At 37.5% G+C, this 24,892-nt stretch overlaps 1 protein-coding gene across 1 annotated transcript in view; it reads right to left on the minus strand.

Moving 5' to 3' along the window:
* Positions 1 to 24,892, minus strand: part of Col25a1 (collagen type XXV alpha 1 chain) — a 442,122-nt gene that overhangs the window by 185,367 nt on the left and 231,863 nt on the right. The window contains exons 3-4 of the mRNA XM_074041521.1: positions 20,412 to 20,456; positions 18,548 to 18,555 (exon numbers count right to left, since the gene is read on the minus strand). Coding sequence (XP_073897622.1) covers positions 18,548 to 18,555; positions 20,412 to 20,456 — 53 coding nt within the window. The remainder of the gene's footprint in view (positions 1 to 18,547; positions 18,556 to 20,411; positions 20,457 to 24,892) is intronic.

Below are 24,892 nucleotides of genomic sequence, written 5' to 3' on the forward strand. Positions count from 1 at the left end.
TGGAACAGAATAGAGGACCCAGATATGAAGCCACACAACTATAACCAACTTGTCTTTGACAAAGGAGCTAAAAATATACCATGGAGAAATAGCAGCCTCTTCAACAAAAACTGTTGGGAAAACTGGTTAGCAGGCTGCAAAAAACTGAAACGAGATCCATGTATATCACCCTATACCAAGATTAACTCAAAATGGATCAAGGATCTTAATATCAGACCACAAACTCTAAAGTTGATACAGGAAAGAGTAGGAAATACTCTGGAGTTAGTAGGTATAGGTAAGAACTTTCTCAACGAAACCCCAGCAGCACAGCAACTATAAGAGATAGCATAGATAAATGGGACCTCATAAAGCTAAAAAGCTTCTGTTCATCAAAAGAAATGGTCTCTAAACTGAAGAGAACACCCACAGAGTGGGAGAAAATATTTGCCAGCTACACATCAGACAAAGGACTGATAACCAGAATATACAGGGAACTTAAAAAACTAAATTCTCCCAAAACTAATGAGCCAATAAAGAAATGGGCATGTGAACTAAACAGAACTTTCTCAAAAGAAGAAATTCAAATGGCCAAAAAACACATGAAAAAATGCTCACCATCTCTAGCAATAAAGGAAATGCAAATTAAAACCACGCTAAGATTCCACCTCACCCCTGTTAGAATAGCCATCATTAGCAACACCACTACCAACAGGTGTTGGCAAGGATGCGGGGGAAAAAGGAACCCTCTTACACTGTTGGTGGGAATGTAAACTAGTACAACCACTCTGGAAAAAAATTTGGAGGCTACTTAAAAAGCTGGACATCAATCTACCATTTGATCCAGCAATACCACTCTTGGGGATATACCCAAAAGACTGTGACACAGGTTACTACAGAGGCACCTGCACACCCATGTTTATTGTGGCACTATACAATAGCCAAGTTATGGAAACAGCCAAGATGCCCCACCACTGACGAGTGGATTAAGAAAATGTGTTATCTATACACAATGGAATTTTATGCAGCCATGAAGAAGAACGAAATGTTATCATTCGCTGGTAAATGGATGGAATTGGAGAACATCATTCTGAGTGAGGTTAGCCTGGCCCAAAAGACCAAAAATCGTATGTTCTCCCTCATATGTGGACATTAGATCAAGGGCAAACACAACAATGGGATTGGACTTTGAGCACATGATAAAAGCGAGAGCACACAAGGGAGGATAGGTAAGACACCTAAAAAATAAGTTAGCATTTGTTGTCCTTAACGCAGAGAAACTAAAGCAGATACCTTAAAAGCAACTGAGGCCAATAGGAAAAGGGGACCAGGAACTAGAGAAAAGGTGAGATCAAAAAGAATTAACCTAGAAGGTAACACACATGCACAGGAAATCAATGTGAGTCAACTCCCTGTATAGCTATCCTTATCTCAACCAGCAAAAACCCTTGTTCCTTCTTATTATGGCTTATACTCTCTCTACAACAAAATTAGAAATAAAGGCAAAATAGTTTCTGCTGGGTATTGAGGGGGTAGGGGGGAGAGGAAGGGGGCAGAGTGGGTGGTAAGGGAGGGGGTGGGGGCAAGGGGGAGAAATGACCCAAGCCTTGTATGCACATATGAATAATAAAATTAAAAAAAAGTGACTACTCAAAAAAAAAAAAAACTTGGCTTTTAATCTGGATGAGACAGAAAACAGAAGGAAGAGATTTTGTGCCAGAAAGTGTCATAATCTGAAATCTATTTGAAAAGGATCACAATCATTGTGGGGGAAAAAGATGCAAGGGTATACACATGGAGAGAAGTAGGGGGTCTTCTGTAATATTCCAAGTGAAAGATGAATGATGGGGTGTACCAGGATAGCGGTGATGGAGGAGGTGAAAAGTGGTTGGGTTCTGGTGCAGTGTTGGCAGATAGATTGAAAAACGGAGTCAGGAATGATCAAAAGGGTTGACTGAAACAATTAGAGGAATAGAGGATGTCCTTTACTTGTATGTAGAAGACTGTAACCAGGGTGGCTTTGGAGAGTAGAGGTGGAAATTCCAGGCTTTGGTTCTGATGGGTTAAGTTTAAGATATCCATGAGACATTCATGTGAACAGGTTGAATAGACAGTTGGACATACAAATCCAGAGTTCAGAGTTCTCTCTGGGCTGGAGACACACATTTAGGAGCCTTTGACATAGATAAAATTTAATCATGAAATAATATGATGCCATCTCTTATATGGCCGGCATATAATAGATGGGGAGAGAGGGAGGGAGGAAGGAAGGGAGGGAGGACCACCCAAGGACTGAACACTCTGGCATGGTATCATTTAGAAACCATGAAGAAGAAACATAAGTAGCTGCCAAGGCAGAGAAGGAGTGGCTAGTGAAGAAGGAAGAGCACCTTTAGCAGAGTGATATGGAACAAGGAGAGAGCAAGGAAAGTATTTCAAGAAGAAGGGATCAATCAATTTGGGCCAAGTGCAGTCCAGAAAATTTCCTACTGAACCTTGGCCACTAAATCTGTCATGGTGAAGATAAGCAGGGACCTTGGCAAGAAACTTCCAGGTGAGTGGCAGAAATGGATGCTTTCTAAGATTTATGAGAGAATGGGAAGATAGTATTTGATTAGTGTGGAGAAGTCTTTCTAGGAGCTTTATTGTAAAGGGGAGTGGGTGCTACAATGAAATAGAATAGTGCCTGAAGAAAGATAGGGGCTTGAGGAAGTTGTATATTAATCTGTCTTAAGATGGAAAATATTACAGGATAATTTTATAATAATGGAATTATACAAAATAATTCCATTATTCCATTTTCATCAGGGAAAACTGATGATACAGGAAAAGAGGGCAATCGTAAGAGCAGTGCCTTGAACAAAGCAGAGGGATTACAGATCAACTGTACGAGCGAAGGGACAAGCCATCTCTAGTACCAGGAGGGAAGGAGGGCAGCAGATGTGGTGAGGGAGTGTGTGAATGGTGTATTCTGATTGCTTCCATTTTCTCAGGAAGTTAGAAATATTCTAATCAACAAAGGTAAGCAGGAGGGAGCTGCAGGAGGATTTAGGATCAAGAAAAGAACTGAAATAGCTAAGAAAGTAAAGAGTGACTGAACTAGGGACCTGTAGTTCATTACTGGGTCACACTAAGGATCCTTTTGAGATCAGGACTCGGGAGTTAGAAAATGAGCCTGGTTGTCAGAGGCGTTTTCTTCCACTCCCATTCAGAGACTTCGGAGCTGGCAGTAGGAAGAGAGGGTGAGCTGTGTTAACGAGGTGAGGTATGGGATTTTCCCAGGCCAGGCCAGGCCAGAGGTGTGGGAGGCTAGGGAAATGAGGAAATGGTTCCTATTTCTGTTTCAGGTATCTTTTCTATCCTCTCCCCATCATTTTTGTGATATACCCCAGGCTGTATTTAATCACTTCAATGGCATCAACTCTTGTATCAACGAGTGGAATGTCTGGTGTTGATCTATTATAGTTTTAAAAACATGCCTTCAAATTATTTTAGTTATGTCATGTTTAATCTCAGCAACATAATATAATAAAAATGACAACTATTACTTTTATTTATTCAATAAGGACTTAATTATTGTACATATAATTGTGCAAATTTGTAATTTCCAGCTTAACCTATTCTGAATGTCCTTATAATTCTTAGATATTGCCTTTGGACATTGTTCCTGGTGACCTACCAGAGAATGACCCATTTCTACTGTAGCAAGACCCAATCGCGACCTAGTAATAAAATTTCCAGGAGTACAGCGGCTGTGTCAGTGGAGTGTGATGGGAGCATAGGGGACGAATGACATACTTAGGGCTCTTGAACAGCTCCAGGAGGACGGACTGACCAAAGCTTAAAACTTCATTTTTACTCCACCAAAGGTAACCACATCTCATTTTGTGATCGAAGCACAGTTAGCCGAGCCCATAGGGAGGCTCTCAGCCCTGTGACCTTCTACCAGTCATTACAGACTCCTGACCTGGCTCTTGACCCCTGGCACATCCTTGATGCTGCTGTCCTACAGCCCAGCTGGAACTCCTACTCATCCTGTCTGTGAACACCCATCCATGCTAAGGCCTCACACCTCTTTCAGAAAGCTGCACTTCCTTCACTACAGCAGAAAATTTTATTTCTTTTGAGTATTCATTCTTTTATTGTTGTACCCGGTGGGGGTAGATTGTGACATTTATAAAAGTTCTTACAGTAAATCAAATATGTCATGCTTGAATTCACCCCTTCCACCACTCTCCTTTACTCCCCTTCTCCCCCCTCCTGGAATAGTTTCAACAGATATCATCTTTCCATTTACATACATGTGTACACAGTACTTACACCATATTCACCTTCCTATACCCTTTCTCTACCTCCTCCCTCCTGCCACTGGTACCAGTCTCCCCCAGGCAGGACCTGTTCCACTCTCCTGTTCTCTGATTTTGTGTAAGAAAAAGAAGAAAAAAAATGACATTTTTTTTCTTGTTTACACAGGGAGTTTCCTTTTGACATTTCCATGTATATATGTAATTTAACCCCAATTGGTTCGTCTCCTCTATTTTTCTTCACCCTTCCACAGTCCCTTTCTTATGGTGGTTTCAACCATTTTTAAAATTTTATATTCATTCTTGTATAGAGAGTACAACAACCATATTCACTTTCTTAACTTCCTTCTTGTACCCTCCTCTCTTGTATGTGATCTCCCCTTAGCAGACCTGTTTTTCATAATACTGCTGTTGAATATTTATTCTTTTATGTAATTTCATTATACCTGAAATTACAGGTATTGGTAACATCTCTCCTACCAAGCTACATGCTCCTTGAACATTTAACATTTATGGGGCTGTATTTTTGCTTTTATGGGCATCAGTAGGTGCCATTATGCGCCCTGTTTCTCAGATGTGGAAACTGACAGAGATTATGAATGACTTGCCTAAGATCACACAAGTAATAAACGGAAATACTGAGCTATGCACTCAGGTCTGTCAGATTCCAGAGGTCACACTTTTAACAATAATGCCAGACCACACACTCGAACAGTGGAGGGCTTACCACAAACATCTGACTTTTTAAAAAATTCACCCTTGTATGGATTTTTATTCAGTCAAAATTTATTAAGGACCCACAAAAAAGGCCTGGATCTTTCAACAGGAAAATCACTATCATACACAACACAGATTGGTTGACACATTTTTTTTTTCCCCAAATTCTAAGACTTTACTCTCAAAGTATTGGAAAGTCTTGTGACAAAGGATCAAATTGTGAAAACTAATTAAAGTCCTCATTTCTCGATTAAAAAGAAATCAACTGATAAGGCACCTTAATTTGTCTTAACAGAGAACATTACACAATTAGAAATGCTGAGACTAAGTCAGATACTGTAATGTTATCAGCGAGAATGTCGTGAATACATCTCTCTTCTTCTATAACACAAATGTTCTTAGTGGAGACAGGGAATGGAGGTTAGAATTTTTAGAGCCATTGCCTAAATTACCTCTATTGATGGGCTCTGCAGGTTCTTTGAGAATAAAAGAAGGCGTTCCACAGGCTGGGGCTGTAGCCCCACCATGTGCCTAGTCTACTGGAGAGAGAATGAAGCGAACGACCCCAAGCATGAATGGGCCCCATGTCCCGCCTGGGGTATGGCTGACTGGCCAGCCCTGAAATTATACAAATGAAAGGAAATAGACATTTCTATCAATAATTGGCAGGCGTGAAGTAAATCAGGCTACCCCACCAGGTTCTTAAAGGATAGAAAGGCAGTATAAACCTTCAGAAACAAAGTCTGCTAAAGCAATCTTTTCTAAGCTTTTGAAAAACTGCAAACCTCAGCCTCTTTTTTTTTTTTCACTGAAAAGAGAGATCAGAGAAAAGTTTGCAGTTCACACGCAACACATGGACTCATACATACCCGCCGCACACTCAAAGAATGCATTGGTGCAGGAAGCATGGGCTAGGCCATGAGAGCTATGAAGTACTACCCTTATTTACAAAGTCAGTCGAGGGACCTGGTTCTGCCATTAAACAGAGGGAGGATTTTTCACCGATGTCAGAGAGCAGGTGTGGTAAGGTTCCCGGCTCCTTTCGCTCCTGTGTATATTCCCATGTGAACCAGCTCCAGTAAAACGGAATCCAGGTCCCTTGTTTGTACAGTCACATTGCGAAGGCAGGCAGGAACAGTGAGTCCCAATAAGAAGACAGAGGTCAAGCAATGAACCAAACTATGATTCGGATTTTTCAAAAATTTTAAGGAAACGATAAATTTGGAATCTCTTTCCTTTGTGATTGTAGAGAATGGAATTTTAACCTGCAGGTTTACTGGTCAAGAAATGTCAAGATTTCTCAATTCTTTTCAATATTTCCCATTCATGAAGAGCTCCAGGTAAATAAAGAATAGTGAGAAATGTTAGACCCATTTAGCAATGCTGTAGAATGTTTTTTTCTAAACTCAGTTTAAAAAAAATTATTTTTACATCAATATCCTTCACATCGAATGCACACATCATCCACTCTGTTGTAACAGAATAGTAAATTTAGATTCTTACACTTGTACGAACATTAACCTTGTCTAAATGATATTTGAGTCTAAAGAGAGCAATAAAAACAAAGTTACTAAATAATACCAAATTATTCTCTCTCTCTCTCTTTTTTTTTTTTTGTGGTAATTACTGGGGTTTGAACTCAAAGTCTTGCTAAATAAGCACTTTACCACTTGAGCCAGGCCCCCAGCCATTATTCAATATTTTAGCTCAATTCAATAGTAAATTCCCAAACTTTCTCTCAACTCTTATTGTCATTTAAATCAAGCAATTAACAAAATTTTGAGCTTTAACTCAAGTAATTAAGGGATAATCAAGTAATTAAATGATAATATTACTTGAGGGATAGGAATGAAATCCCTTCACAGGGATATTTTATTCCTTAATGATGCAAGTATCTAAAAAACACAAATGCAATAGTTTAGGGCTAATTGAAACCTGAAAAACATCTTTTTCTAAACAGTTTTATCAGTATATAATAGGTTTCACTGTGACACTTCCATATTTGCATACAATGTACCCTGGGCTGGTTCATCCCTCCATTATTTTACCTACAAGTTCTCATTTCTTGAATTCTTCAAATGCAGAACGAGAATGTATAGCCTAATGGATCGTGAGTGTGACTTGACAAAATATAAGTGATATAGTTTGTGCCATGATGATGAGAACACAATCGGCAGTAAAGAGTCATTTCTGGAAAATTTGTTGGCTATAGTTCAGCAAGAAATGAATCATTGCAACAGATGTGGCATGAAGACTTTAATAAACTGAACTGTCTAATATATGGAGCATTTTAAAAGATACCCTTTTCTAAATTAATTAATTTAGAAGCAATGTACTGTATGCCATTGTTCACTGGGTCCTTTACATCATGGAGAGTGATTCTGTGTAGGTGTGACAATGTCCCTTTTCAAATCCGCATTTGACCTGGACTTTCAGCTCATTAACTTGAAAAATGAGGAGATAACTTGGACTTAACCAATAAGGTTCCTATCTATTAATATTCTGTATGGTCAGTGTTTTATGTATCGAGATGTTCCATTGTTTGAAGATAAACTCTAAGGAAAAGATTCTTTTAAAAATTCTCTTTTCTACTTAGCAGGAAAGTTTGAGCTCCCAGGTATTGTGATTGAAGAAATAGCAGTTGATCAACTGCTACAGATGCAATATTTTTAAATTTGTTAAAAGTAAATTAAAAGTTTATACATGTCAAATATTAAAACTTAATACTCCACTATGGGGCTTCCATGTTATACCAGTGTATATACTGTAATACATATATAATGGAGTACTATTTATACAATACCATGTGTCTGTGCACATATGTTTAGAGAAGGAGCCGAAGTTTTATATAAGCACACACATGCATATTATTATATTCATATGGTAACCTCGATGGATGAAATCAAACATCTAAATAGCTTTGGCTATCATTTAAAGGTAAGAAGTCTGAAGGTCTATCATTGACAATACCATTCTTGGTATCCTAAGGTATTTCAAAGCCAAGCAACACAGTATGAAGCAAAGTGAGAACAATTAACAAACGAGGTGTTCTTTTCTAGGAGATTTATCACATTGGTTTTAATAGTATGCCACCTTTCATAGTTGCTGTAAGCCAACAAAAGCAGGATGTAGCAAGAAAACACTGCACCTGAAATGATGCTTACTTTCAGTCCTCAAACTGGAAAAAGTCTAATGTAAATCATCCTCTTGACTGTTACCAAACTCTTCCCAAAAGGAATGCTTGTATAGTCCATGAAGCCTAATTTACTGATGTTGTAATAAAGTGTGTTATAAATCACTGAAAGTCCTGTGGTAACCTGCATCTTGATAATCAGATGCAGAACAACAGACAGTTCCCATACAGAGATAAGGCAGGTCCATTTCTAGTAACAATTTACATGAGTGAAAACTTCCTACTTAACTTATTTTTAATAGAACAGAGTCCTATAAAATGATCTAGGTACTTTAGTATCTATATGCTTTATTGAAATTTCTAGAAACTATAATAACTTCTTTAGGTTCTAGAAAGTATCAGAACTTCTGGAAATAGGGATGTGCTCTTTAAGGATGCTTTTTAATGACAAAATAAAAAGTTACCCTCTCATAATAATAAATAAAAGTTGGTTTCCCAGTCCAAGTTCATTTGTCTTGTTTTTTATTAAATATCTGCACATGGGAAACTTCCTATTATAAGAAATATACAATTTCTATAGTGAGCTTCCTATAAATTATGATACTTAATACAAGGTCAAGCAATTTTTCATTTTGTTCAAAATGTTCCTGTGATCTGAAACTGCCATCAGCTTGTTTGTAATCTTCAAACCCTCTTCTAAACTCTATTAATGGCATCAAACTAAAGTTTTAAAAAGAGAGTCATCTCCTCTCTACACAAGAAAGCTAATGGTTATGGGAAAATAACATTCTTACAAATAAAACCCAGGGGATCTAGTCAGGCAAGGGACTAAATCCTCATCTTTCACAAGACTTTCAAATTAGTAAACAATATAAGAATTCTAAAACAGTTTCTTTTCAACTCATGCCATAGAATGTACAAAGTAAGTTTTATGCAATGGCAACTTCAGATCAATTCACCAGACATGGCGAGAGTCAATGATTAGAGGCTTAACTTTAATATGCAAAGTAGAGGGTTGGGTGGAGGGGGAGGGGGGCGGCTGGATAAATAAAGCACCCAACTGGAAGTGGAAGTTTAGGTCATTTCCTGCCCAAGGATGTACATAGGGCATATTGGGTAATGGTCAGACTATCTAAAAGGAACCCACAAGCTGATTAGTTCCACTCCAAGGAATGGTTTTTAAAAAACAGTTCTTATTCTTTACCATTGATTAGCGCTCTAAATGGAAGGCTGCATATGGTGAAAGATATATACATTCAGCTATTACCACAGAAGGGCGATAAATTATCTGGGGTGCCTGCAGAGAACTCTCTAATCCACTCTTTCAGCTGTCCCTCTCACCTGTGAAAAAAGTCTGAAACTGTATGCCAATTGCTTGTTAATAATGCTCTCTGGAAGGGAGCAAGTTGAAATCGTTCCCAAAACTGCGAATCAAGAGACCCAGTATGTATGTCTACTACTGTTGAATGAAATTATATATCAGAATAAAAGACCGTGTCTGCAGTACAGGACTAAAGTATGCTTTCATGTGTCCTATAAAATCCACAGGCTTGGGCAGCACAGAGCTCTGGAATGCTTGTATTTTCCACTCCCAGAAGAATATCCTAACAAAGACGTAGCTAACGGAAGCCTCTGAAAGGAAGTTTGTGATATGAAATTTAAAATAATTGTTTTTAAATTTGTAGTTTCCAGATTGGGTTTCTACAAGGCCTGCCAAACCTTCCCCTCTTGATCTGTGTGTTAGCTACTCGAATATGGATTTCATTTGTATATTCATACAAGGAAGTAGTATGATCCAGTCACTTCACGTGAATGCCTTCATTTGCCTGTCTACACTTTCCTCTTTACCCATAGAGCACTAGGAGATGGGATGAGGCCAGAACTAGGGGAAAAAGAGAACACGGTGGGGCCATCATTAGGAAAGGCAGCCCCTGGCCTCTCTGGCTTGGTGTGGAGCCCAGGCTGCCTCCCTCGGACGGACCTCCTGACTGACGCTCAGGCCCTGGCCAGCCCCTGCTGTTCTAGTACTGCCCTTTTGCCCCCCATCCTGAGGTGGGCTTTGTGCACCAGAAATGCTATCACCTGCCGCTCTTTCTTAAATGTAGGTTCCAAGGGCAAGTTGTCCTGGAATATTTCATCCTGAAATGTGTCAAGCAGGAGAGACCATCTTGTAGTCATTCTCTAAACACTGCATGCATCTGCATTTATTTGCTGCAACAAAAAAAAAGATAAAAAATAAGCATTCCAGAGCTCAGTGCAGTCCATGTGCCACTCAGGAGCCATGTGCTATAAGTCTGTCACTCCCTTCTCTGAGCCCCGCTAACAGCTATGAGCAAAGTAAGGCAATACCCTCACCCCAGCCTACTTCATAGGGTGGTGGAATCAAGTGATGAATATGAAAGGGCTTTTGGTGTCTAACTTCTGATCAAATGGATTTTTAGCCACAAGTGGTTGTCAAGTCACACATACGTATATTTATACCTCACTGCCCAAGTTACAAGGTTATATGCATTGAATCTGACCACTGACACAAAAAAAGAACCAAAGAAAGGAGGAGGAAGGATTTATAGACAGGGAAGACGAGAACAATACAGGACAAACTTGAGTGCTCACCTGTGCACATTCAATAGGGAACTAAAGAAGCAGAGTTTGGAAAGGTGTTTATGAGAAAACATCAGTTAGAGTGATGGTTAATTTTGTCAGGTTGACTAGGCTAGATGCCCAGTCACCTGGCCAAACATTAGTAGATGTTGTTATGAAGACATTGAGTAGATGTGACTAACACACAGTTAAGTAAAGCAGATCACCCTAAATACTGAGGGTAAGATTCATCCAGTCACCTGAAGGCCTTAAGAGAAAAAAAGCAGGTTTACTGGAGAAGAAACTCTACCTCAAGATTCCACATAGAAATCCTGCCTGAGTTACCACCAGTCTTCCTGCTATAGATTCTGAACTTCCCAACCCCCACAATTATGTGAGCAGATTCCATAAAATAAATCTCTCTACATATTTCAGTTTCCTACTATTCTTTTCCTCTGGAGAATCCTGACTGATATAATCACCAAGGCCTTTCTGTAAACCCATTGAATCCATTTTTTAATCTTATCTGTCATTTTGTAGGAGCACCTTTACTCTAACTATGCTAGCAATACAGTGTAAGAGAATAAAGCCACAAGTAAATGATCATTTGGGGTCACAATGACGAGAGTTTGGTATCTCTGAAAGTTGGCAAATATCTCTACTCAGATATCTTACCAATCATTCAAACTCAATATATTTTCTTGACTTTCTACTCCTGTCCTCACTGGAGAATCACCCTTAACACTTCTTCCACTGGAACATTCTTTATGTCCACTCTATAAAGCCTCTAAAACCACCCTGGTACCTTTCCTCAGATAAAGCCCACTGCATCATCCCTGTGATGGTTAATCTTTATTCTCAACTTGATTGCTTTGAGAAGTGACTAGAAGATTAATGATGCACACCTCTGGGCATATCTGAGAAGACATTCCTAGGGACGATTAGCTAAAGGAGTTGGGGAAAAAGACCTGCTCTTAATGTGAGCAGTACCATCCTATATAGGCTGAGGAGCAAAATGGAATAAGAGGTGAAAAAGGAGAAAGTCCACTAGCATGACCCTTTGTTCATTCATTCATTCATTCATTCATCCATATTTTCTCTCTACACACACACTTCCTGGACACTATGATGTGAGCTGCTCTGCCATGCCCTCCCTGCCAGGCTGGATTGAAACCATGAATTAAAAGAAAGAATTTCTCCCTTTAAGTTGCCTCTGTCAGGAATTTGCCACAGTTAACAGTGTGACTAACACAATCCCCTGCCCTTTTTCTGTTCTGTGCCCCAGTGGTGTACTATGTCCTCTACAGCGATGCCTGAGGGCCACCCTTGCCTCTCTCTCCTCTTCACTACTCTATCTAGTTCACACATGTTACCATTTTTACCTCATTAAGGCCACTTGACTCTGCCTCATTCAGTACATCTCCTCTGCTACCATTCTTCCATGCCATTCCATTTCTCACCCAAATAACAGCAACAGTGCCTTCATTCCATTTGCATCTTCCCTGGGCTTTAGCAAGAGTTCTTTTCCCCTGGTTCCTAGGCCATGCCACCCCCTGCTTCTGTCCTTCAAAGATACTTTTAAGAGAATGACTTAGCATGGCCACAAGGTTGTTCATAGCCTCATTTTATTCCAGTCTGTTCTTACTCTACTTCTTAATCTCTTCCTTGGACTCCAGTCTCAATTAGTAAATAGTCTCCACAAATGTCATACTTTTCTGTACCTCAAAGCTGTTGAAAATGTGACCCTCTTCAATGGCTCACACTATTTTGATTTTTTACCTTGACCTATCATCTTAGATCCAGAGGCATCCCCGATCCCCTCACACCCAAATCTGTTTTATTTTCTCTTCTACTTCTCTGCATTGCACATTGACATATTCTGTGCATCCTGTTCCTCTTGTTTATAAATTCATATTGCTGTATTGTTTTGTTCTCCACTAGATTCTAAGGTCCTTGAAGACAAGGACATGTGTTATTCCCACCATCCAGCAGGGGGCTGGGTATATATTAGATGCTTAGTATAAACTTGAAGAATGAATCAGTAATGAACAGGCACTATCTTTTAAATAACTGTTACTAACTCACTATTAACAATCCTTTGGGCTTTCTTGCTTTCTATATTCTACCCTTTGTTCACCTTCTTGACCATATAGAAATAATTTTTAATATAAATTATGGAGAAATAAAAGTTGGAGATGTGTTTATCATTGAAGCTGATGACATTAATTGGCAAGTACAAAACAAGCCTAAGCAGGAGGACTTGTGAAAATAAAAAGTTCATTAAAATATCAATAATTTTTTTAGAAACCAGAATATTTACGTAACCTGGAGCACTTTAGATTCCATGCCTTCATTAAAAAAAAAATATATCTACTAAAGAGAAAACTAAAGTTTATTTAATAGTAAAAGAAGGGATTCTGTCTATATTATGGTCCACAACCCAGTTCAGTCAATAGAGAATTTGGAAAACTCAGGCCAATTACAGGAGAGCTTCACAGTACCAACCCAAAGAGAAATTAACCAGGAGCCATGTTTTATATAAGAGAAATCACAGTATTTTTAAGTAGCTAATTTAGAAGAATGAGGACACTGAAACCTTCTCTGTGGTCACATGCAGCAGCTATTAAATGCTTAGCCATTCATGAGGAAACAATAATCACTCAAAGCCCTCATTTACCTTGTTCAAAAATAGCATCCAAAATGTACCTAACCTGCTTTGGAAGAGCTCTTTAATTTACAGTGGCTTTCTTGAATATGGATAGCTATTGCTTGATGAATCCTCAGGATCACATAATTACTTCCCTAATTTGTCCCATAAGATATTTACAGGTCTATGTAGGCAAACAGTGATAGGAATTCAGCAATGTGATTAAGTATTTGGCGACAAGAAAGTAAAACAGGAAAGGGTGACCTGACACTTCATTTGTTAGTAGATTGGCTATTCAAATGGTAGGCAGGTGTCCAACTGTCAACCAACAATAAAGAATTTTAAAATGAGGCTCCTTTTAAGGTGTCTTTTTAGAAATTCTGAATGCAGCTGGGCAGGTAGCTTCCTGGTAGAGGACGTGGTAACATGTGTGAGGTCCTGGATTCTAGCTCTTGCAGTGAAAACAAAAACAAAAACAAAAACAAAAACCTGTCTGCCTTGCATTACCTGGTTTGCTTTTTATTTTTTAAAAAGGAGCATTCCTTCAGCTTCATCTTACTTCAATCCCCCAACTTGTCCGCCTATTGTTCTGAGCCCCACTACCTTTCTCTACTACCTTCAGTTAGGTGTGAACATCTGACTTGTTCTGGTCAAGTTTGGGGTCATAAGTGATGTAATCTGAAAAATCCTATGCTTCTATTCCACCCCACCTTCCCCTCTGCTCTCTTTCCTTACTTGTCTAATGGCTGTATTTTCAGGCACAGGAGAACCGTGGAACACATGTTAAGGATGGCAGAGTCTTCATTCATTTGGGTCCCTGTGAGAAGCAGTGACTTACACCACATAGGAGGAAGAAATTTCTATGGTGGTAAGCCAGTAGCATCTCTGTGCTGATCCTACAACAGATGGTATTCAGAAATAGTCAACAAGAAAAAAATTAACGTTGCAAAGAAAAATACTGTCAATACTTTTGTATATCTATTTCTTCCTTAAAAAAAACTTTGACACCCTGATTTATCTGTTTGAAGATAAATTTAGCCATTATTAGTACCACTTCCAGAATTCCAAAGTTCTGCCTCCTCTGCACTACACTCTACATAAACAATAGCCGAGACAACACTAAAACTTTTGCTGAACCTCTGCTCTCTACAAACATGGCAGCCTGAAGCACTCAAAATATACATAAATTCTCCTTTTCTACCTTCTGTTTAGGAAGATAAACCTATGTGCAAGATCCCCAAATTACCTATCTCTGACAGTCTACTGTCATTACCCTGTAACTCCACTTCTAACCATACTCTAAACACAAAACTCCAGGGCTTGTTTGTTTATTTGGTGTTTTTATGGTGACTGAATTTATCTAGCTGTTCGAGTATTTTGTAGTGATGCTACCTCCTACAAGATAAATGGATTGTTACCTCCATCAACAATGATACCCTATTATTACAGGAAAAATAACAGTTACTACACATTAAAAGAACACTCCTTAAGTTTAACAAGGAATAAAAATATTTTAATAATTAAGCAGGGGTAGAGAAAAGGAAGCAATTAGAGGAATATGGGATGAGACATTTCATGTCAGTATTTTACCTAGTTTTCTTGACTCAAGAGGCAAGCTTGTACTTTCACAGGAATTGTTTCTTTAGACAATAATTAGATGATATTTCAGTTTGTTTTGAGAAATGGGTAGTATGAAAGACCACATGTGTTCAATGACGTTCTTCAACAGATAAGATGAGCTTATGTGAACCACCATCCACAATACAGGACAGGAAAAGATGTAACAAGGAAGACACTTACAAAGAAGGCGGTAATATTAAAACCTTATTTGTCTACAAGATGTTTGTCTGTCTGGTAGAAATACAGGGGGACAGAGGAGGTTTGAAGAGAGATAGACCTGGGTTCAAATTCTAGTTCTGTCTCTTGCGTGATGACTTGACTTGCCCACCCCTCAGGTTCTTCCTCTGTACCATGGATCTGAAAAATGTCTTGGCTATTGGGGTGGATATAGAACTGGTATATAATGTTCTATATATACCAGGTGGGCAGCTGCTATCAATTATAGTTGTAGGTATACCTGGAAAAGACTTACTTTTGAATTAAAAATCATATAGTTTTTTCAATATGAAGTAAAGATGTCAGAGTTTTTCTTCTAAAATTTCTAGGGAGAGTTCTTTTCCTAATTCATCTACCACATTGGCAGAAATAGCACTGTAAGCTTAACTTGGCCGAGTCTGCTTCATTCATCTGTCAACAAGAGTCTAGGGTTCAGACTGAGGTGACAATTGCTGAAGGTGGATGGAACAGAACTGGCTGACAGCAGCGTCATATTTCACACCTCAGAGGGTTCGAGCTACCAACAATAACATCATATCTCTGTCAGTCAAGCACAATTATAGGGCTTGATAGACTGATACAAATAAAACAGCCAGTTAAAAAAGGTCTCTTGACTCTTTTCTGGCAATAATTATTGGACTTGCTTGAGTCTGTGACCTGTGAATATTAGAATAGCACTTCCTTTTGAGATAAAAGATAGAGATGCTGCATTTCCTATCTGCTCTGAAAAAAGCCAAAACTAGGAGGAAATTTTGCTCCTTTTAAAAACCCTGAAGTTAATTTGTAAACTCTCATCAAACTCTTTGCTTATTTCAATATGAATATATTTTGAAGTTATTCAAAATAGGAGGTACAACGTCATAGTCAAGAAACACAGTGGTCAGCCCAGCAATCTAACAAATACAATGTGGTATGTGAGGCAGATGCTCAAAGAGCCTGCTTGGAGTTCTTTAGAGCGATATTCTAATATATGTTACCATTCCGAGAAAGAAAACAGAAAAAAGTATCTGATAGTCACATAAAAACAAATTACATACATTATCATAAAACTGTTCCCATTACAGCTATTCAGAGCAGAGACTCCTGTGGTAGTAATATCTTTTTGTCAAAATGGATAAGGCTGAACAGCTTCCTATAGAGTAAATTGATATGTGGCATCTAATTCGAGTTGCATTTCAAGTTTTAAATTATAAATGATCTCAGTGTGCAAGAATATGGGAAACGACAGGAGAAACATGCAACTGTATATGCGTACATAATTCTAGTGTGATATATCCAGGTTTCCCAAAATTTAGCAATTGAAGATGTAAATGTAAAGCTGCTAAATTAATTTTATCATTGAATATGGCTTTTTGTTTTGTCTTTAAATCACATTTGAGAGCATTGCTTCAGGAGATCCATAAAAAACTGGTGACTCTTAGTGACAATGAGATTTGCCATCATTTGCTGGGATCCTAAGTAGTATGATAAAAGTCTGTGTCATTAGTGCTGATAGCATAGTCAATGTGTTCTCCTCTCTTCTCTCACAATGGTTTCTCATCAAATGTGAGCAACTTGAAACACCTTTTAGTTAGTATGAAACTCATGGGTACATGTTATTTCTTTGGTGAAGTGTGTTACATACACCATAACTTATTAAAAATGTAGTCGGGGTAAAAGAGTACCATGCTTGCTTTATAAACTGGCCATTTGACATTGTTTGGTCATGCTTTCACATATGGAATTGTTTGTGTCAAGGACTAGGATTTGACCTAAGGCCTGTGCAACAAAGATCTGTGCCTATAACACATGTTACAACACATTAATAATTTGTAAAGGATAGGAATAAAGTGAGAAGCTGAAAGGATTTAAAATCAGACACGTTTAATTGAATTTCAACTTCACAAGCCCTCTAACTGAGCAGTCTCTGGCAATTAACCTCTCTGAGACTCAGTCTTCTCACAGAGTAAAGGAATATTTTACCAGAATGTTTTGTTGAGAACAAAATAAAATTATGTGTATAAAGTGCCCAGAATATTGCTTGTCTAGAATATGCTAGAGGTTTAGAAATATTAGTTCTTTTATTTATAGGTAATAAGAGAAAGAAAAATAATTAAAATTGTTAAGAAGAAAATCTGGACTAATAGACAGTCTAGGAAAGCAAGGGCTGCTTGAGTTTTCTAGGCACTGAAAAGAAAATACTAGAATCCTAAGGTCACAAAGTGCATGAATGAGATAGAAGTGTCTGTCCCCGTGGCACATACATATTCTACAAAAAGAAGCCTCGAACATGCTGTAACCTGGGGAATTTCCTATGGGCAGCAGTGGTTTCTTTCTAGTCTTCAAGACAAAGGCTTAAATATGAAGCCAAAGAGTAAAGGCTCCTAGAGCTGGGGCATGCCATCTGCCTAGCATTAACCAAGAGTCGAAAGTCAGTTACAGAAGCAAAGTCATTGCTCACATGATTTATGTTCCATCCTTTCATGTGGCAGGAAGACTGCAAAAGATATTTGGAAGTCAATGCTTCCTCTGAATCAAGTCAACGAGTCTATACTAACTCCTCTCCCTGGACCATGCTGGCCTGTTAGATAAGTTGCCAATGTAGAGTCTGTGAACCCTACATCAAACTGGCTATCTGGGATGAGCAAATACCTCAAGGCCAATGATCATCGCTACCGTAGAGGCACAGTGCACAGAATAAACACTGGGGTCAGGTGAAAGATATCCAGGATATTACTCAAAAACACATCCAGCTCAAAGCTGACAAGATAATCTGTTCCTGTGAGTGCAAGGCCATGTGGAATGCTGCAGCTCTGACCTACTCAAGGAAAGAAAAGAGGGAAACTCTCCAAGGGCTGTGTATCAGACTCTTTATGCAGGCAGGGCTCCAACAGACTTCAAAGCCAGGAGGGGGGACTGGAGCGAGCCCACAGGGGGTATCACTTCCAGGATCATGTTGCCATCTACATTTGGTGGACTAGCAAATGCAAATATCTCAGATACAAGTTTAAACAGATGAAAAAAGAAGTGTGAAATAGCTTGGAGATTTTCTTACAAAAGAAATCTCTGAATTCTAGGAAAAGTATTTTAAATCACAAGCTTCAGAAGTTATCCCCAAAGTCCCAAGAGAGTAACTGGTGTGTGATCAACTCAAAAATGAAAGTTTTTTAAATGGACACACACTGCATTCTAATATTTCACATGATCTCAAAATTGTGTGCCTAAAAAATAGTTTTCCAAACTTAAGTATTCCTAAAAGACCAGTAACATGCTTCCAACTGAAATATAGACCATATTTTGATGTTTTAATAAAGTTTTAACATACGTGATCCTGATTCATGTAGAACAGCCAAAATCATCAAACATACTTACAGGAGGACCTGTAGGGGAGGAAAAAAAAGGGAGTGGTAAATTAGCGATTATGCAAAATAGTAAGATGAAATAAAAGATTAAAGGGTCATCGTAATCATCAGTATAATACAAGGGACATGGACTTGGTGATTCTTAGTCTTTTCCTAAGGTCATGGACCTTTTGAGTCCATCTCAGAAAAAATGAATTTACCTCTGACACAAAATTTTACATAAAATTTCAAGGGACTTTCATGTTCCCCAAGGCATGTTTATGGATTACTATCTAATTTATAAATGTCTAGATAAAATGTGAGCCAGAAGAATCTTCAGTTACTTAGGATAGACCAGTTCTAAGGAGTATGTACATATATATATATGTATGTATGTATGTATGTAAATAACGTCTTGAGTTTGGTAAGACACCTGAATCAGAAATATAGCTATTATTTGTTCTAGGAATATTTTTCATTCACCAGTACTGTCAATACTTAAAAGACTAAGTCCTAGTGTTTGAATAGGTTTCTGTAAAATTGTTTATTCTCACTAAAACACAGGCAAAGTCTAAGAATATTTCAATATTTCACACACCAGATGCTCAACTAAAACGCCAATTCTAAGTAACTAGGAAGTTGGGAATTAACTTTTATGTTGTCTATAGAACATTGCATAAGTGTAAAATTTTCTTTTTTCCCCTTAATACTCTTTCTTTTGACACAAAGATCATTTCTGTGATTGTTTCAATCCAATAATGTTTTCTCATTCCTTTTTCCTCAAAACAAATTTATAAACAGCCTCTATCATCAATCTTTGCACTTTGTAAAGGGATACCCTATGTAAATTTCCAATTATTTAGATTCAGTGAGTCTGAAAGACTTTGAAAATATTGCTAAATCCAACAGCTATACTGTCCAAATTAATGAATTTTCATAAGCCCTATTCCAATCTGCTGTTTGCTCCTCCTGATAAGCTAATATCCTACAATTTCAAGATTGTGTTTTTAAATGCTGATAAATACTTATGGAAAATACTAAAAAAAACATTTCACAGCACACTAGAGTAAACCATCTTGAAAGGGAGAAATGAAGGCCCCTTAAGAACTTCATCTGGTTATTTACATTTTGGGAATCTTAGACTTTATAGAACAAGTAAAATAGTAAATAAACTCATTTATTGGTACATCTTGCTTTCAGAAGTACTTTAATTTGTTTTTGTTTTGTTTTTACTTTATCTATAGGGATTTGTCCTGAAAACAAAGAGTTACTTAAGTGGGTGTCAAGACACTTAGTTTTATTTCAAATTTGGCTCATAAAAAATGGCATGGCCCTCATTGAATCACCTGATTGCTCTGGGCTCTGCTTTTTCAACTACAAAATGAAAATGCTGGATTGATTACTAATGGTCTTATCATCACTAAAACTCTGTTGCTATACAAGGAGGTAAAACTCCCAAAGTCTGAAAAGAATGAGAGTAGAAGCATGACAAAATTGTGCCAGTTGGATAAAATAATAAAGCTTTCTAAGACATACACCCCAGGTCCTAAAGCAGATTTTTCCGCTGAAAATCTATACCTCCAACCACCTACTGAGATGGAGAAGTGAGTGATGCTGCCACACTGTGTGCAGTTGAGAAACGCTCTGCTATACACCAAGGACAGACTTGACTCAACAAAATAAGCCAAAACTCGGAGTCAATGGCTCTTAAACTGTAGTGAAAAACATTTTGTTGAATTCTTTTTTTACAGTTTGATGAAAACAAGGAGACAATAAAGATATTCCAAGTCTAGACCAGAAGACTTAAACACACACACAACCTCTAAGGAGACAGCATTACCATTCATTCAGAGGGGCAGATGCTGGAGTCACACTAGAAGGAATGACAGACTCACCAGATTCTCCTCTTCGGCCCCTCTTCCCTCGTTTCCCTGGTGGACCTGAAATACAAAGAATAACTTTTGTGAATGTACTTGATATTTTTCCTACGGGTTACAAAATGGCTAGTACATAATTTCCATCAATTTTTTTTTATCCACCAACTTCAAGAAAGTGACTGAAAGTCTTTTAGAAAGGTCAATAGTTTAGTGTTTCAGCAAAACTCAAGCTCCATTTAATTATAAAAGTTGATTTAAAGATCTAATGATACAGTTACTCAAGAACACTAAAGATTCAGAATTTTTGTTCATTGTTGGATATCATCAATAAAGAAAAGTTTCACTACACAAACTGTTAGTGTTGAGAATTCATGCTGCTTAGCAATATTTCTTTTTCAACATTTCCTGAATATTGCTAATTGAAAGTACTAAGTCCAAATGACTATGGTTTCTCTTTAGTCATGTTTATCATGATTCTTCCAAAGATATTTAATTAGCAGTCAATTAAATGTATTAGTAAAGGAAATCAGCCTTGCAAATGTTTCTATTTTATCAAATGTAAATATATTGGAATTTATTTGAGCTGTCAGCTGAATAAATTCAAAACTGCTTGAACTGTACCATGTTTAAACATTAACCTTAAGTCTGATTTTTCTGTAGAGACTCATTATTGTTACTTAATGAACACTTAGCCTTTATGACGGTGCCTTCCCAAAAGTAGAGAGAAGCCTTTCATTTCAGCGAGTTGCCTTGTAAGGACCACCTAGCTAGAGCGTACCACACTTAAAACAAGATTTTAGTCACTCATAGATTTCAAGCCATTATTCTCAATTACATAATTTCTGTCCTCATTTCCTTGGGTAGGAATAGCTTCCACTAAATTATGGTTCAGGCAAACAGAAGAGAATAATTAGCCCACAATGAAAATTGAGGGCTTATAGTATTAGCTAGGAGAAAAAGGCCAAGGAACATAGAGCGCTGCCTAATTTTAAAGAATGAGCTGCTAAGTAAGACTCCAGAAAGTTTGGGACAGAAGCAGCCCAGGCCCGAGCCTGCAGCCAACTCCAGTGTGATGCTGAGCGACAGGCTTTCACATGGAAACACCACCAGGAGAAGTAAAAACGTCAGCAGGCCCCTTAGTTTTCCCTCTAACCCTCACATAGGGTAAGTCAGGCCATCTGTGCTTTGTAACAGAGTAAGAAGCAATTAGGCAACAAAATCAGTTGAAAATATTGGAAGAAGCAGCTTTGCAGTAAAATCCAAAACTATAATTAGAAATTCAGTTTTCTAGGCTGGTGGAATGGCTCAAGTGGTAGAGCACCTGCCTAGCAAGCTTGAGGGAATGAGTTCAAACCCCAGTACCACCAAGAAAAAAAAAAAAAAATTCAGGTTTCCTTTTTTATTCTAGAACAAAGGGAACTTTTCATCATATTCAAGGTGTTCTTGACTAGATTAAAACCAGGAGGAGAATTCTATAATTAGGTAAATAAATCTAGTGGGACCTTAATAGGTATGAAAAATATGCACTTACACAACTGCCCAAACACACACACAAACTGCAATATATACAGCTTCCTTCAGATTGCTAATCACATTTTTATAGTATAAAATCACTAAACTAAGGACTAGCGACCAACATATATGTATAATACCTGTGATTCACATGGTAGAAACCACTGTTGAGGACGTAATAGATAAAAAAATTTCCAGAATTGATTATAGGAGTCCTAAGATTGGATTATACTTCAAGTACATATAAAAATAATTCGTATTTAATCTCACAGAAGAAATTTAGAATTATACAGAAGTAAAGAGAAAGGTTAGAAATGATCACAGGAGAAAATGACAGTGAAAGGTATTTTGACTGAAGGTGCCAGAAGTCCTACTCCTGATTTTCATGATGTATTTTAGAAGTCTATTATTTATATATTGGAAATTATATTATTTGCCATTTTCTCCTGAGGATGTTCCTTTATAATAGTGAAATTTATCCAGCAAAAACAACAGATTGTATAAACTTTAAAAGAATTTAGAATAAACCAAAAAATGCTTTCAAATATCAGATGATAAGAAAATGATCAAAGAAGCAATGATACCTTTTGAAGAAAACTAAAAGACAAAGGAATACTGTTTCTGAAATGTCTGCTTAAGTATTTAATCAGAAGGCTTAAAAAAAGGAACCAAAGGTTGTGGAAAGTATGTTACATTGAGAACTGCAGAAGAGAAAGTAAGGAAATGGAAGGCATTTAGCAAGACAGATATCTTGCCAGATTGAAGATGACAGGGTTTTACAAAGGATATCATAGTATTTAAGAGAAAATGAAGTAAAACTAAGTTATGAGAAGATGAGAATCTAAAATACACTGAATTTGCAAAGAAAATAGTGGATTGAGGAGGAGGGTATCCCAATGACAATAGGAAGCAGAAGACCTCAAAGAGCATTATATTTTCTCAGTGAACTAATAACCCATACAAAATTCTCAGATTTTGATAAAGATCTTGCTTGCAAATAAAATAAATTGAAGTTTGAAGAATTCTACAGTGCAGATACAATATGAACTTCTTTCTGAATTTAGAGCAAAAAAAATGAAATGGATCGATGATTTTGACAATGAACAGCTGGCAGCGAGAAGATAAAAAAAATCAGACAAGACACATGATAATTACATCCCAGACAAAAAAACTGATATTAACAATAGTTTTTTAAAAAGACAGTGACCAGGGAATGAAAAATTCCAGGTGAGCTGTTGGCCAGGCACGCACTGTAAGAAGACACGTAGATGTTGGAACATTATTTTTAGTCATTCAATTTGGCCAGAGATTTGCAACAGAAATTTTCAGTGGATTTTATCAGCAGAAAGACACATTTCTGCCGAAGAATCAAGAATATGAATGACAAGAGAAAAGGCAGAAGCTACCAGAAACCTAGTAAGTGAAATGTCCAAGCAGAAAATTCATGCAGTGAAGTATGGATTCCAGAAAATAGAGGGAGACTAGAAAACCATATTGCTCTTCAGTATCAGAAGATGCATGAACTTCTTATGTGCACTGGTCATGCGTCAGGAACAGTTCTTGCTATCTTTGCAAAAAGATGACGTAGGCAGTGATTGGTAAAAATTAGCCATAATGGCAATTCTTAAAAAGATCAGTGATTATAAACACAACTGCAGACAAACGCAGCTCATCAAATCACATGATAGAAAGGCCTTTTAAACCAAGCCAGTTCTATGGCCCACAACTTCTGCTGTTTGAACACGCCACTCCTAAGCAATGATACATTTGCCTGGAAGAAGGATCTTCTTTAGGGTTAGATATGATGTGCCTAGAAGCAAACACATGCCTATCTTCATGGGTCTTCATGTGCTCTTGAAGGTGGGCGATTATTGGAGGCAGCTGTACACTCTTATCTGATGAATTACCAAAACCAGTCAATTCTAGCCCGATGCTTTCATTCTTCTCTACTCCTGATAATATTCCAAGAACAAGCTTAAACATAACCTTTCTGGATTCTCTGAGAGGAGACTTTCACAGGGATTTTGTCAATATTTCAAAATATTTTCACCTCTTGTAAATATGCACAACTAAACACACGGAAGAGTTAAAGATTCAGAGTTCACAAATGGCTGGTTTTTTCACTTGGACCTCTGGTTTTCTGTCCCAACACACACTTCTACCATGTCTGCTTTTGTAGTAGCAGGTTATCATGAGGATTGAAGGGGAAGGCTCATGCCCTGGGAGACTATGCTTAGGTACGTTTCAATCTCCGGTTGACAACCCGAGAAGAGGAGAAATGTAGTCATCTTGCCATTTGAGCGACTTAACGGCTATTAATGATATGGATCATGTGAAAATTAATTCCTGACTTTGTTTCCATAAGAGGGTAATTATTAATTAGTATATGTAAACACACATACTAGGTGCTCAGCAAATATTAGTTCCCAGTGCTTTAGTTTTTCTTTTTTACTTAGTTGACAGTGATTGTAATATATTTGAGTGTATCATAAGAAATGCTGTATGTGTATATGAGAGATAACTATTACCTTCTAGTTATGTTTAATATATTTAATATTTAAAGAGTCAATTTAGCATAATGAGATGAAGATAGTTGAAAGATCTGTAAGTTTTCATTACTGTGCAAGTTGAACTAACTTTCAATTAACTTCTTTGATTTACTCTACTAAAATATCTGCTAAACAAGACTAATTCTGCCATATTCAGACAGTTTCATGAGGTTGAAAACTGTCAAGTTCTATATACATATACTAAATGACTGTGTTTTTATTTTTCATTAATGCTTGAACCTTATTAACTATTTCCATGTTATATTACCATCATATTCATCAATAAAAATAGTTAAGACTTCTAAATGATTTAATGCAACCAAATAAGAAACAAGAACATACAAGTTTCATCTTTAGAGTTATAGGTATCCATTAGATCCATTTGAGAAAATGCCATAACCCCAAACATTAGTGAATATTCCCAAAACAAATACCATT

The sequence above is a fragment of the Castor canadensis genome, chromosome 9 (genome assembly GCF_047511655.1).
Source record: "Castor canadensis chromosome 9, mCasCan1.hap1v2, whole genome shotgun sequence".
Classification (NCBI taxonomy): Eukaryota; Metazoa; Chordata; class Mammalia; order Rodentia; family Castoridae; genus Castor; species Castor canadensis.